The 13,529-nt window shown below is 57.6% G+C and overlaps 4 protein-coding genes across 4 annotated transcripts; 2 read left to right on the top strand and 2 right to left on the bottom strand.

Moving 5' to 3' along the window:
- Positions 1 to 826: 826 nt before the first annotated feature.
- PG986_004807 (L-galactose dehydrogenase) lies at positions 827 to 2,679 on the top strand (the record flags this gene model as incomplete). The annotated part of the gene is made up of 2 exons (XM_066841029.1): positions 827 to 837; positions 1,473 to 2,679. The coding sequence occupies 2 exons, from the start codon at positions 827 to 829 to the stop codon at positions 2,677 to 2,679; spliced, it is 1,218 nt and encodes a 405-aa protein (XP_066703656.1).
- Positions 2,680 to 3,224: 545 nt separating this feature from the next.
- Positions 3,225 to 4,580, bottom strand: PG986_004806 (Actin-related protein 6; the record flags this gene model as incomplete). Its single annotated transcript, XM_066841028.1, has 1 exon — positions 3,225 to 4,580. The coding sequence occupies one exon, from the start codon at positions 4,578 to 4,580 to the stop codon at positions 3,225 to 3,227; it is 1,356 nt and encodes a 451-aa protein (XP_066703655.1).
- An 859-nt stretch (positions 4,581 to 5,439) lies between these two features.
- On the bottom strand, positions 5,440 to 7,355 carry PG986_004805 (uncharacterized protein; the record flags this gene model as incomplete). The annotated part of the gene is made up of 3 exons (XM_066841027.1): positions 5,440 to 5,661; positions 5,732 to 5,776; positions 6,078 to 7,355. 3 exons carry the CDS (start codon positions 7,353 to 7,355, stop codon positions 5,440 to 5,442), a joined length of 1,545 nt encoding a protein of 514 aa, XP_066703654.1.
- A 2,457-nt stretch (positions 7,356 to 9,812) lies between these two features.
- On the top strand, positions 9,813 to 12,167 carry PG986_004804 (ubiquitin fusion degradation protein (Ufd1); the record flags this gene model as incomplete). Its single annotated transcript, XM_066841026.1, has 1 exon — positions 9,813 to 12,167. One exon carries the CDS (start codon positions 9,813 to 9,815, stop codon positions 12,165 to 12,167), a length of 2,355 nt encoding a protein of 784 aa, XP_066703653.1.
- Between the last annotated feature and the right edge of the window lie 1,362 nt (positions 12,168 to 13,529).

Genomic DNA, 13,529 nt, shown 5'->3' with positions numbered 1-13,529 from the left:
AAAGAAAACTTGGCCTTATGAGAGAGCTCTCTCTGTTTCTTTCCCTTCCCGTCTCTACCTCCCAGAATAGGTAAGTCATCGACCAACCAATTTAAAACGCCAATGCGCGCACGCACAAAAAGACCATGCAACTGCTTGCATATCCCGTGTTCATCACCCAAGCCAAATCCGACTTCCTGCTTAATGAAACAGCGTCACATCTACTTTACTTCCCGTGTTGATATGGACATCTTGAGCAGCAATGTACTGAATTGCATCTTCGGCTATCTGAGACATATTTCAGACGGTGAAGAAGTTCGTCGTTCGCAATCAAACGAGCGGATGCCACTCCTTTTATCATCAGGGACATTGATTTGATCCTCAGTGGCTTTCGCTTACACATGGGATCGACCGAAGAAAGATGACGTGATTTTGTTATCTCCCACAGCCCACGTACACGGTCCCCCTCTGCCCCTCACCCTCACTCCGAGCCGAGGCGGAGCCAGCGCCGAGAAACATAATCGATCTGGGTTGAAACAAACCCATCATCAGGAAACAACTTTACGTACTTGGGCGGTTGCCCCGACAGCCCGACAGCCCGACAGCCCCCTGAAAGACAAAAGAGAGAAGACGGGACAATCAAGAAGCAAGACGTAATCGAGCTCGGTTCGCTTCGGACTTAAGCCGCGAGATGCGAGATCTCACCCATCCTGATTCCTAATCCTAGAGCAAACGCCATCGCGACGCCACGCGGATTAGTTGCATGTAGCGCCCGAGGGAGTCGCCGAGAATAGAACAGAAGGCAGGGAGAATAAGCAAGGAAGAAGAAGGGTTGAGACGGACGGCCATGCCCACCTAGTGATTCATTATCGCGGGGTTAGTGGCACGGCGGTGGGATGGCTCTAGTTTAGTCTTCGTTGTGCAGGATTTGATATGTTGGCCGGTTATCAATGTCCTGTCGCAAATATCTCAAGCTCGTCGAAAATAGTCCCAGATCTTTCCCTACATATTCCTACTATAATATTGTTTGTTCTGCTAGTGCTGCCACTGCACGATCGATCTCAACCAACCTACCTAGTGCCTGGCCCGACAGACAAATTTGATGCCAGGAACGGCCTGTCAAATCTACAAATCTGCACATCACCCCTCCCCCCCCACTAATTCCCATTGGACCCCTGGAACCGTGGCCGCGGTTTGTGTCGCAGATCTTTTTGGTAGGCCGTTTGTGCGACATCGCGACATCGCCCAGGCCGGAAAGAGCCGTGTAAGCTGAGAAGAGGACAGACAAGCAGCCAGACAGCGCTGAATCGACACATTGTGCATTTTACTTTGGCTTCTACTACACTTTCCTTTCCGGCCACTATCTTTGCATCGCAACCGCTACCACCTAGAATCTCACCAACCATCACCACCCACCATGGGTTCCGTAGCCCCCATCCCCCAGCAACACCAGCAGCCGGCGCAAGGGACGCAAAAACAACCCCTCCACGAAGTCCTCCCCCGCTCCTCCTCGGCACCGCGACCTTCAACTACCAATACGTCTCCGACCCCCTCAACCCCGAGATCCTGCCCGCCCTGAGCATCGTGACCCGGACCCTCGAGCTCGGCATCAGCGCCTTCGATACTTCCCCTTACTACGGCCCCTCCGAGCAGATACTCGGCGCCGCGCTCTCGCACCCGTCCAACGCGGCCCAGTACCCCCGCAGCTCGTACTTTCTAGTTACTAAAGCGGGGCGCATCGGACCGAGCGAGTTCGACTACAGCCCCGAATGGATCCGGTACTCGGTCTACCGCAGCCTTGAGCGCCTGGGCGGCGGCGCGGGAGGCAGCGCGGGGCACCTGGACCTAGTCTACCTCCACGACGCCGAATTCGTGACACCCCGGGAAGTCCTCGGCGCCATCCGCGAGCTCCGCCGCCTGCGCGACGAAGAGGGCGTGATCCGCTACGTCGGCATCAGCGGGTACCCCGTCACGGCCCTCTGCGACCTCGCCGCCCTCGTCGCATCCGAAACCGGCGAGCCCCTCGACGCCGTCCTGAGCTACGGCCACTTCACCATCCAGAACACCACGCTCAGCACGTCGGCCGTCCAGCGCTTCGAGGCGGCGGGGGTCGACGTCGTCCTCAACGCCAGCATGCTAGGCATGGGCCTCCTGACCACGCGCGGCGCCGACGCCGGGCCCATGGCGAGCTGGCACCCGAGCCCCGAGGGGCTGCGGAAGGCGGTGCGCTCGCTGGTCGGGCTGGCGCAGGCCGAGGGCGAGAAGCTGGAAGTCGTGGCCATCCGCTGGGCCATGGACAACTGGGCGCGCGAGGGCGCGTCCAAGGGCGGCTCGTCGCCCTACTTGCCCAAGGGCACGCGCGTCGGCGTCAACGTCATGGGCGTCGCGACCGTCGCCGAGCTCGAGGAGACGTACCGCGTCTTCCGGAGCGTCATTGAGGGGTACAACCCGGCCGCGGACGCGTCGGCCACTGACAACAAGGAGCTGGCGCAGGCGCATGACTGGAGTCTGGAGCGCCGCGACAAGATCCAGAAGCTGGTCGAGCGGATGTGGGAGGCGCTCGGCGCCGAGTGGAAGGACTACAGCTGGAGCAGTCCCGACCCGGGGTTCGTCAACACGCGGAAGAAGGAGGAGATGGGTGTCGTGCCGCAGGATGACGGGATCACGGAGAAGTACTCGAAGAAGAAGCAGGTGCGGTGAGACCTGAAACAATGGGGATCTTGAGCCCTGCTATAAGGGGTCTCGTGCGAGAGCTATTCAACACTGCCGATGGACTTGAAGTACGGCTTGCTGGTCTGATATACAGACACCAACAACTATATGCTCACCGCGGAGCCTATGAAGATGATGAGTTAAAGCCCGAAAACCCGATGCGACTAAAGGTGCATCGTCAGGGGTCATTCACTAGAATACCCGCCAAAGATATAGCCGAGGCCGTATGTTGACGTGCCTAGGATGTTACGAAAGCACTTGCTACCTACCTGTGCTACTGGTAACTGGAAGCGGCTGAAGATATTCGTGGTTCAGCATTGCGCGGTGGGACTACACCACCCCTGGGTATGCTGAGGTTTAGATGGCAAGGTCACTTCACTGCTGTGACGAGGTATTTGTTAGCATAGAGATCATTGAATTGCACCAGGGAGGGTTTAATATACCGTCATTAATTCGTTATTTCATACTGTTTTTCGAACTGATGTCTTCTTCCCTCTTTTCTTCTTTTTCTTCTTTCTTGTTCCCCCTGGTCCTTAGGTATCATTGCCCCCCGAAGCAAACCTCCTTGCCACCCACGCGCCCCCAAACTCCTCATACTCCGCCTTCGTCACGCACAACCCGGCCATCTCCTCGGTCCGCCTCGCCAGCTTCGCGCCGCCGACCCACGTACTCGTGATCGGGTTCGCTGGCCGCGCGACGCGCACTATGCAGTCGTCGGGCACGAGTTTGACGATCTCCTTCTGTAACCTCTGAATAAACCCGTCGAACAGCGCGTTGCCGCCCACCACGCACACGTTGGCCAGCAGGGCCGGCCAGAGCCCTGTCGGCACGGCGAGCAGCGATTCCCAGACCAGGTTTGCGAGGCCCGATTGGTGCAGCCCGATGTCCGCGGGGTGGAACAGCAATTCCGGCACGCTGAAGCGCTCGTTGCGCAGCGTCAGGACGTCCTCGGTGGCCTCGCCCAGCTTGGCCAGCTTGCGCGCGCGCCCGGCCTGCTCGGGGTCGAAGTCGCGCACGATGCCCTTGGCGCGCGTGTGGAAGTCGGGCAGCACGTACTCTTTTGCGATCCCGCCCCCAGTTACATAGTCGGGGCGCTTCTCGCCGCGGGTGCCCTTCCAGGCCTTCTCGAGGTCGGCGGGGAAGTCGAGGGAGACGTAGCAGGCTTGTTCCTTCATCTCGTTGACGATGTGGGGCTCGTTGCGCATGTCGTAGTGGCGGAGCGAGATGAGGCGGGCGAGGTAGTTGGTCAGGAGCTTGCCGCCCACATCGAGGCGCCTTACGGCCGAGTGCAAGGGCCGGCCCTGTAAGAGCGGGGTCACGGTCGTGTTGGAGTAGCCCGTGTCGATGAGCAGCAAGCACTCGGCGGGCAGTTGAGCGACGGTGGCCGGGTCGCGCGGCGTGCGGAAGATGGCCTGGACGTCGTGGTAGGCGTTCAGGGAGGGCCCGTTGGCGCGGTAGTAGCTGGCGAAGCCGTACTCCTCAAAGATCATCTGGTCGCAGTTGGACTGCAGGACGGGCAGCGAATTCGAGTGCTCGGCCAGGACGAGGCGGGTATCGGACGGGTCGCAGGGGCCCTGGGGCGCGTCCGCATCGAAAAACTGGCGGTCCCAGATCTCCCTCTGGGCCTCCCAGCTGACGACGAAGCCCTTCTCGACGGGGCGGCGGAAGGCGATCTCGGAAAAGTCCTTGCACTGGTCGAGCTCGTGGCCGACGTAGACACGGCGGTCGGCGTCGCGGGCGATGCAGTTGGGGATTACAGTAGGGGTCTCGTCGGTAGTGGCGTCGTCGTCGGTCACGTAGCCGGCCTTCAGGGTGTGGGCGCCGTTGTCGAGGACGAGGGTGCGCGAGGGCGGCGCCGGGCGCGAGGTTTTGGACTTTCGGGGCGCCATTCTTGGGGCTTGTCTTGTCGTGTCAAAAGACCAAAGTTCCGACAAAGCTGCAGGCTCCCAGCTCCCAAGCTCAAGCACCACTGGGGCGCAAGGAGATTGCAACTACAGAGCAGCAAGTAGATGCGAAAAGAGTATTGTCGGTCGAACCGCGGCCGGATTGTCCGTCGCATCAATTGATTTGAGAACGCAGTTAGTTGAAGTCTGGAAAAGATCAAGCCCCAAAGGCCGCGTCGCTGAAAATGACGTTCGTTGGTGGGCGTTCTGGAGAGTGGGTGCACGGACTGCTGCCACCGGGGGGATTTCCAACTTGGGGTCCAATACTCAACTGCCGGATCTGCTCAGGGGCCGCCGGGCCATCACCATCTCCAATCTCGGTACTCCAACTGAGGGAAAGGCCGGAGCTCACATGCTTGGAGATGAAAGGCAATAAGGCAGTCTTCAAGATACGGCCAGTCGGTAACTTGATTTGCTTGGCAACTTACCCCTGGCCATTTCTTCACTCCAATAGACAGACAATCGATGGAGCTGAGTTGGGCTCTATTCTTGAGGGGACTCGTTGCTGCTGGGTCCGGTGCGTGTTCCAAACCGTTGCCGTCATCAGATGAATACCGCGGCATAGCATACTACCTAATCTGTGTGTGTATCATGATCCTCATCATCTTCCCCGTCCTTAAACATGATTCATGCTCCCGGCATTGCCGGTCTGAGACGCCAGTGGTCAATCAGATATGTAGCAATAGGCCTGTCTACCAGAAATCACTTCCCAGATTCCATTCGAGGCACGTATTTCCTTCTCGGATCATACGGAACAATGCGATATTCCATTTCCGGATTCATCTTTGTCCCAGAGGGGTTCATTCTATTCCGTCCAGTTCCGTAAAGACATCATCGAACATGCCGGTTCCGACTCGAGCACCCTATCATCAACACTCATTAGCAACAGGAAGATAAAAACAACCTCGGAAACGCTGGCCAACATACAATCGCATAACGTCATGGTCGAGCCTTCGTGGTGAATAAGGCAGTAGCCGCCGCCGCAGCGTTTGCAGTGCCGCTGCGTGTTGGCGATGCAGTCCATGCACTGTTAATTGTGGTGTCAGTAAGCTCAACTTCCTCTCGGTACCACAGCGCCTTTGAAGAGTGCAACTCACGTTGTTTTCGCATTCCCAGCAATCCTTCTTAATCTTCCGTTGGCCCTGTTTAGATGACTGTCAGCAAGCTATGTAAAGCAAGCACCCAAGATGTGTGAAATCTCATGGAAGCCAAGGCGCCTTCGACGGGGGAGTTGCGCAGCATACGTTTATCCCGGATGAGTCAAGCTCGAGAGCTCTCCGCATCCTTCTTGTACAGGAACAGGTGGGTGTACAGGTCTTTGGTATGGGGTCAGGTGGGGGTTTGGAGGGCTTCCTTTCTTCCTTTCTTCCTTCTTCATCCGGGGCGTGGCCGTCCTTTCGTGAGGCCACGGAGATTGCAGTCCACACAGTATCCCGCTCGTACCTTGACTTGTGGTTGCTCCAGCAGCGCCGCCGCTTCATGCGCCGCGAGCCCGCCGGTCTCGTCGTCGAGCGCGACGACCTGGACGCCCATCAGTTCTTCCTTGCCGGGCACCTGGTAGCACGCCTCGCACCACCACTGGTCGCACGCGAAGCAGTACCGCTCGCGGATGCAGTCCTCGCAGCGCGGGACGAATTGCTGTTTCTTCGATCCTGTTGTCGCCTCCTTTTGCGGCCGCGTGGCGGCGCGGATGTTGGAAGAGTCCGTCGCCAGCGGGGTGAGGAGGGGCAGCTCCTCGGTTAGGGATTCGCCGTACGTCGTGAAGCCCTCGGGCGCCGTGCCGCAGGATGCGCAGCCGCCGACCGAGTACGTCGCGACGCTCCAGGGGTGCGTGGCGGCATCGCCCGTGATGGGCGCCCTGCCGAAGGCCGGGGAGTTGCGGTGCCGCGGCCCCGTGCAGAGGACGGCGTCGAACAGGATCGAGCCGCGGCAGTCGAGGATGGTCTCGGCCCAGCCGGCGCCGACGGGCTTGTTGATGATGCGGCCCCTCTTGTGGTACCAGTCGTCGCCTTCGTCCTTGTGGATGGCTTCTTTCAGCGCGTGCGCCGACTTGTGGTTCCAGTTCGCGCCGACGTTGGCGGCCGGTGTTGCTTGCGGCGAAGGCTTCATCGGCAGGGCGGGCGCATCGCGCTTGCTGAACAGATAGAGTCCCTTCAGCCGGGGCGTGTTCTCTGGCCGCGAGGGTCTGCAGGCGTATTTCAACGACTGCATCAGCTTGCGGTGGTTGAGGTGCTTCGTCTCGCGGATGGAGAGGATGCGCACCGCAAACTGGGGGTCCACCAGGATGTCGTGGACGAGTTCCGCCGTTACAGACAGGCCGTCGAGGACCAGGGTCTGCACGCTCTGCAGGATGTGCTTCCTTTGCAGGTTGGTGAAGATGCCCCTCAGGGGGCCGGAGTAGAAGTCATCTTCGGTGAGGTACTCATCGAGCTGGACATTGCGCCAGACCTCGCCGCCGTGGTCAACGCCGGCGACTTCGAACTGGGCGGCCCTGACGTGGGACAGGTCGATGTGGCGAAAGACGTCTGGGTCCGAATAGAGCAGATCCCGGAGCTGCTTGGAGGCGGCAGTGAGATTCAGAAGAGCAGAGATGGGAAGGTAAGGGATGGTCTGGCGGAGCACCAGCGTGTTGGACAGCAAGTCGGCCAAGAGAGAGAAGGAGGAGGGTTCGGATGAACCGGACAGAGCGCGCGTGTTCTGTTCCAGGGCTTCCGATGCCATTACATGCAGATGCCGGCTGCTGTAGGTGGTACGGCGCTGGTTCTGGGTTTCAGATAACCTTCTTCAAAGGCGTTGTTGGGAATATCGTCGTAAGTTTCGAAGCAAGCTCAGCTCAAGCTTACATGCAGGACGTGGATCGACAAAAAGTTGAAGAGCTAAATAGGTATCATACGAGTTTACTTGCAACAGAAAGAGAATGGAAGAGCAAGTCTTAAGAAAGCTTGCAGAGAAAATCGGCGGACAGTGAAACAGTCGATCGGATCATTCACTCAACAATTGGCTAGGCATGTCGACGGGTATACATATTCCTTGGTCGGTCGGTAGGTATAGAGGAAGAGCGGTGACACTGCGACTTATCAGATTGGAGTGCCGCTGCCACATTGGTGATCTGACAATGAAGTGTGATCATCTCGAATGAGCAACACTCGGGGCCCACAGGATCTAGAGCAGCTCCTGTTCTAAGGCGAGTCTGGCGAGGGGAGACTGGATCAGACTGGATCAGACAGGACCCAGATGGCGGATGGCAAGCAGCAATAGGCAGAGAATGCCTGCAGCCAGGGTCGTGGAGCCCTGGGCAAGGCCTGCAAGCCCTGCAAGCCCTGGTTCGTTTCTGCAGGATGACCCGGCAGCTATGCGATGCTACCACACCATTTGGTGCGAGTGGACGGGGACTGACCCCTTTGGCAGAACGTGAAGCTTCGAAGATTGCTGGCGTGTCGGATTGCTTATTTTGGGGAATGGCCGCCTGCTAACCGGGATGGGCTGTTTCTCGTTCCGTCTTGGCCCAGCAGCAGATCTAGGGTCTTGGTGGGCTCCAGCTACTTATGTAGCAGGGAAGAGGGCGAAAATAGAACAAAACGACAGTGCTCAATGGTACGGTGGCCACTTGGCGTCGGTGTTACTTGCTCGGTGGCACGCTGGCGAGGAGAAAAGGAGAAGACAAGGAGACAGGCAAGTCGGAGCTGGGGTAGACGATGCTGATACGGACGCTGTGTTGCAGCCAGTCCCAGTGATCATGGGTTTCGTTTCGCGACTTGTTCTTGTTACACCCCTCTGCTTTGGAAAGTGTGGTTTTCGCAAAAAAGGCTGTATCATCATTTTGTTTCGTTGGGCCTTGGCTTTCTGGATCGGCGGCTTGGCCTTTAAACCATTTACTTGGCGCCTCGAGGGGGAATAGCACTCGCAGTCGGGAACAATAGCCTGCGCCGGCGTTGGTCCTGTCTGCAAATACCGAGCTGGCCTGCAGAAGGCAGTAGGCAGGATGCAAACGCAATTAGTCATATATTGTATAGTCAATAACCCCGTCTTGGAACAATATACAGCTCTCCACGGGATGGGGCTGCCAGGGGGAACCTCATAGTGCGCCATGATTCAGTGCATCTCCAAACCTCCTCTTTATGGCAGATATGGATGTAGACAGCGACGGAGTTGTATAGGCTCCGTTGGGTGACCAGAGCAGAGCCCGACGACGTGAAGCCCGACCGGTCGAAGGGTCTTGATATATCTCATTCGCTCGAATCGAGAACAGCAGACTTAACTAACACACGGCATAGCTGCATGTCTCGGGACTATCCACCAGAGCCAGCTCAGCAGTGTGGTGCAGGCCAGGCAAGTATAAGCGAGGGAAGAGGCGCGTTTGCCGTCGATGCGTTGAGTGATGAGTTAGCATAGAGAGCCTTGCCTTAAGCAAGAGAGCTGGGCATCGTCCATGTAGCATCTCGTGTACAGTCATTCACTTTATGTCAAGTAGAGCCATCATGATCAGCTAGAAGACAGCTTCAGGAATCAGGCCTGCTGTCAGCTCGGAGATAAAGACCCCCGCCCCCACCATCGGGAGCTGGGATGGAAATGGCACCGATCACCGGCGCACCCAACGGCGTCATACGTAGAACATCGCAGAAACGTGAGGCTGCTGACTGATTATTTGTACGACGCGCAAAAGGCCAGAGATGGCGAAGGTGCGTCTAGTTCTTGAATACATATTCTGCTACTGCTTCTGTTGCGCCAGGCAGACTCAACGTTGAGAATTTGTGGTTACCAGAATATCTTGGGTACCAACCACGTTTGCGATCACCGACCGAGGCACACAATCCACCGGAAAGTGTCCTGTCAAGACTCTGGACCGGACCTATCTATTCTAGCCAAAAGCTATCCAGCTCAATTTGCCGCCGACGCTCGACATACAATTGAATGGATCAACCAAGCATCTACAAACTTGAATAGACGCACCAATCCTGTACCGATTATCACGGGTTTTATCATCGATTGGTTCAACGCCAACTGTTTCGGCGGCGGGCTTGCCCAGTTGGCTGTTTTGTCACTGTCCCTACCTACTGCCTCATCCACCAACCCAACCCGAGGTCGAATCAACCGTCATTACTTGACTTTCGCAAACCAAGTCTCTGGGAGCTTCACGACACGCGATACTCCGACATTACACCGCCGTCAAGAAGCAACATGGAGAACGGACTGCCGCAGCCGAGGTGGTCTGCCACTTTTGCCGTCGTAGACCCAGCAACTACAAAGAGCGTTCCGGGCGACAAGATCCTCCTACCACCGTCCGCCCTTCAAGAGCTGATGTCTGCCCTCGAGGCAGCAGCGTCGTCGCCGCAGCCCCAACCATCGCACATCTCGCGCAGTCGCAACAATCCCTACTATGCCGAATCCGACCTCATCCAGCCTCGGTTCGATCCAAATGTCGATTCCACCCCGCCGCTGCCCTTTGCAAAACTCGCCCCCATGATGTTTCGACTGGTCAACCCGGCGAACGGGAATGCTGTATATGCTGGCATGCGAGAGTTCTCGGCCGAAGAAGGGGACGTCGCCTTGAGTCCATACCTCCTCGACGCATTAGGCATCGACCCCAAAGAGCTATCTGCTGCGCAAGATGGCGCCTCTGCGGAAGCTGCAGTTGATCTCACCAACAATACCGACACCGAACCCAAACCCCAGCCTACGACGCGCCCGCAGATAACCGTCCACCTGAAGGTGCTACCAAAGGGCACGTACGTTCGTCTACGCCCCCTCGAGGCCGGCTACGATCCCGGAGACTGGAAGAGCCTGCTGGAGCGGCAATTGCGAGAAAGCTACACCACCCTGACGGTCGGGGCCCTGCTGTCCGTCAAGGGCGTCAAGGGCGAGGAGTTCCGCTTCCTGATCGACAGGTTCCTGCCCGAGGGCGACGGCATCTGCGTGGTGGACACCGATCTCGAGGTCGACATCGAAGCCCTGAACGAAGAACAAGCGCGCGAGACCGTGCGGCAGATCATGGCCAAGTCGCAGAAGGCGCCCGGGACGGCGGCCGGCAGCTCCATGGGCCACGAGCTCGACATCTGGAAAGCGGTCACGGGCCAGGTCGTGCCGGGAGAGTACGTGGACTACGAGCTTCCTTCGTGGGATCGGTCGCAGCCGTTGCAGATCGAGCTCAGCGGCCTGCAAGACCACGAGGACGGTGTGGACTTGCTCGTGTCGCCGAAATCCACGAGGCAGCGCGATCTCCCCCGCGACACGGAGCATGTGTTTGGGGTCTTCAATGCGACTAACGGGACCAAGACTTTGTTGCTCCAGCCGACTAACGCCGAGCTCCAAGGTGCTGAGCAATTGATTATATCAGTCCATGGCTATTCGAAGTCTAGTTCTGGCTCCGATGCGGCTGACTCTACTCCGACTCCTTCGTATACGTTGCGGGTGCAGTCTGTGCCTGCTGAAAGTGCGACAGAAAAGGACGACACGACCACACAGACAGAAGGACAAGCTGGTGGACCTGACGAGGAGCAGTGCAGCAACTGTAAGCAATGGGTCCCTAAACGAACAATGGTACTGCATGAGAGCTTCTGTCGGCGCAACAACATCGCGTGCCCGCAGTGTGGCGAGGTGTTCATGAAAGATTCCAGCGAGTGGCAGCATCATTGGCACTGTTCCCACGACGACGCCCACGGCTCTTCCGAAGCCTCCAAGGCGAAACACGACGACATCTTCCATACCGACCGGCAATGCCCGAAATGCCCCTTCCAGACCAACTCGATACCGGACTTGGCCCGCCACCGGACCAGCGTATGCCCAGGCAAAGTCATCCTCTGCCAGTTTTGCCACCTCGAGGTGCCCCAAGAAGGCGACCCCTTCAACCCCTCGGCTGAGACCCTACTTTCTGGTTTATCCGCCCACGAAGTCGCCGACGGCGCACGCACGGTAGACTGCCACCTCTGCAACAAGATCGTCCGTATGCGCGACATGGCGACGCACATAAAGCACCACGAGCTCGACAAGGCGCAGCGGACCAAACCGCCCATCTGCCGCAACCCGAATTGCGGCCGCACCCTGAACGGCGTCGGCCGCGGCGGGGCCGTCTCGGGTACACAAATGGGCCAGGGTCCCGGCAACGACCTGGGTCTGTGTTCGCTGTGCTTCTCGCCGCTGTACGTGCAGCTGCACGACCCCGAAGGCAAGGCGCTGCGCCGGCGCATCGAGCGGCGGTACCTGAGCCAGCTGCTGCAGGGGTGCGGGAAGGAGTGGTGCGCGAACGAGTGGTGCAGGACGGGGCGGGCGAACCTAGGACTTGAGCCCAAGGGGTCCAATACCCAGACGATCCTGCCACAGATCAAACCCTTGCTAGTTGCGATCCCGAACACGGACGAGCCCATGTTCTTTTGCGTGGACGAGACCAACCACAAGCGGCGGAATGTGGCGGAGATGCTGGCGGCGGAGGGGATGTGGGAGCTGGAGTGGTGCGTGGCGGCGTGCGAGGCGGAGGGGGTGGATCCGCAAAGGGCGACGCAGTGGTTGAGTGATTGGGCGCCGATGAGGTCTTCTTGAAGGTGGTGATGTGTGTATATAATCAAAACTTGACATTTGCACCCGGAGCTGCTGGATGGGCTGGAATCTTAGATTACTACTATTTCTACTACGTTGATACCCCTATAGATAAGATTGGTCCCTGTGAAGTCCGCACACACAAGTCCACACACGCGCGCGCGTAAAAATGCAAAGGCTGTCTCGTGACAAGTCAACGTCCTCCATGGTCTCCGGGTGCTACATATCGGCCAACATCTAGTTCGTTCACGTGGGCTCGAGCAATAACCTTGGTACATATCATGTGGAGAGGAGGAGGCCTGGTGAAGGACCAACACCAACACTCTGCTCGCGAGGTCGAAGTCTTAAGAAGGAGGTGAGTGAGCAGGAGAGGGCGTCGAAGAGGGTGCTGGCGGGCTTGTCGGGAGGGCACTTTCGTCTGGTGAAGCCCTGATTCCCAAGATGCCTCACCTCACTGCCATGGGTTCTCTGATCTTGAGTATATATCACGACGTATCGAGAGAGCCGATGCGATGTTTATGGTCGTTTCCAGCCTCCAAACTGGCGTCCGAACGGATAGTTTGCTCGAATGCCATTCGAATGCCGACCGGACGCGGGCGCTGTGGCAACTAGTCGGTGGTGAAGTACGGAAATCACGATGCGCCGACGTACGCAAAGCGGAGGGGGGCATCGCGGGCTTGGTTCATGTTCGGTTCGGTATCAGGTCCATTCGGTTCATTCAATAGGAATGGAAGGCGTGAGGTGGCGGCTGGTCCCCTCCCGATCTCTTGCGGCACTGTTCGACGGCGTTGGCTGGGGCCATCGGTTCCCACGCATGTGCTCTCGATACATCGTGTAGCTGAGGGCTCGACAGTCGCTTGTTAATATACTCGACCTCGTACTAGTAGCAGTGAGATTGCTACAAGAAGGTTTTTTTTTTTTTTGGCGAAGCGTTTTTGGGGGGGAAATGCGGAAAAGCGTGGTGGCCTCATGTCGGGGACTGGATCAGGACTCGGGTTCGTAACGGTTTCGTTCCAAATATCCTGACCCTTTCTTCCAGGAGCAAGCCACCAATATAAAAGAGATCAATAGCTTTGGTCAAGGCAAAAGAAACATGGAAACATGACGGACTCCATCTTATCAGCCTGGGCCAAACTGAATGTCTACCGGAGGGTCTTCTTGGACAATCTAACAAGGGTCAGCAACGACACCCAATTCCGCAGAGCGAGCACGTCAAGCTATATCAAGATGGACATAACGGACAAGTCGGTTTGGTCAGGATCCAAATGAGTGAATATATTCGAGTAAAGCACTGTTGCTGGGGCTGCATATGTACCACACCCTCCCCTCTCCCCAAACCCAATCAACCCCCTGTCCATATGGCCA

The sequence above is a fragment of the Apiospora aurea genome (assembly GCF_038362705.1).
Source record: "Apiospora aurea strain CBS 24483 chromosome Unknown utg000003l_segment0_segment0, whole genome shotgun sequence".
NCBI classification, from domain to species: Eukaryota; Fungi; Ascomycota; class Sordariomycetes; order Amphisphaeriales; family Apiosporaceae; genus Apiospora; species Apiospora aurea.
This window is presented reverse-complemented; position numbering and strand designations above follow the sequence as displayed.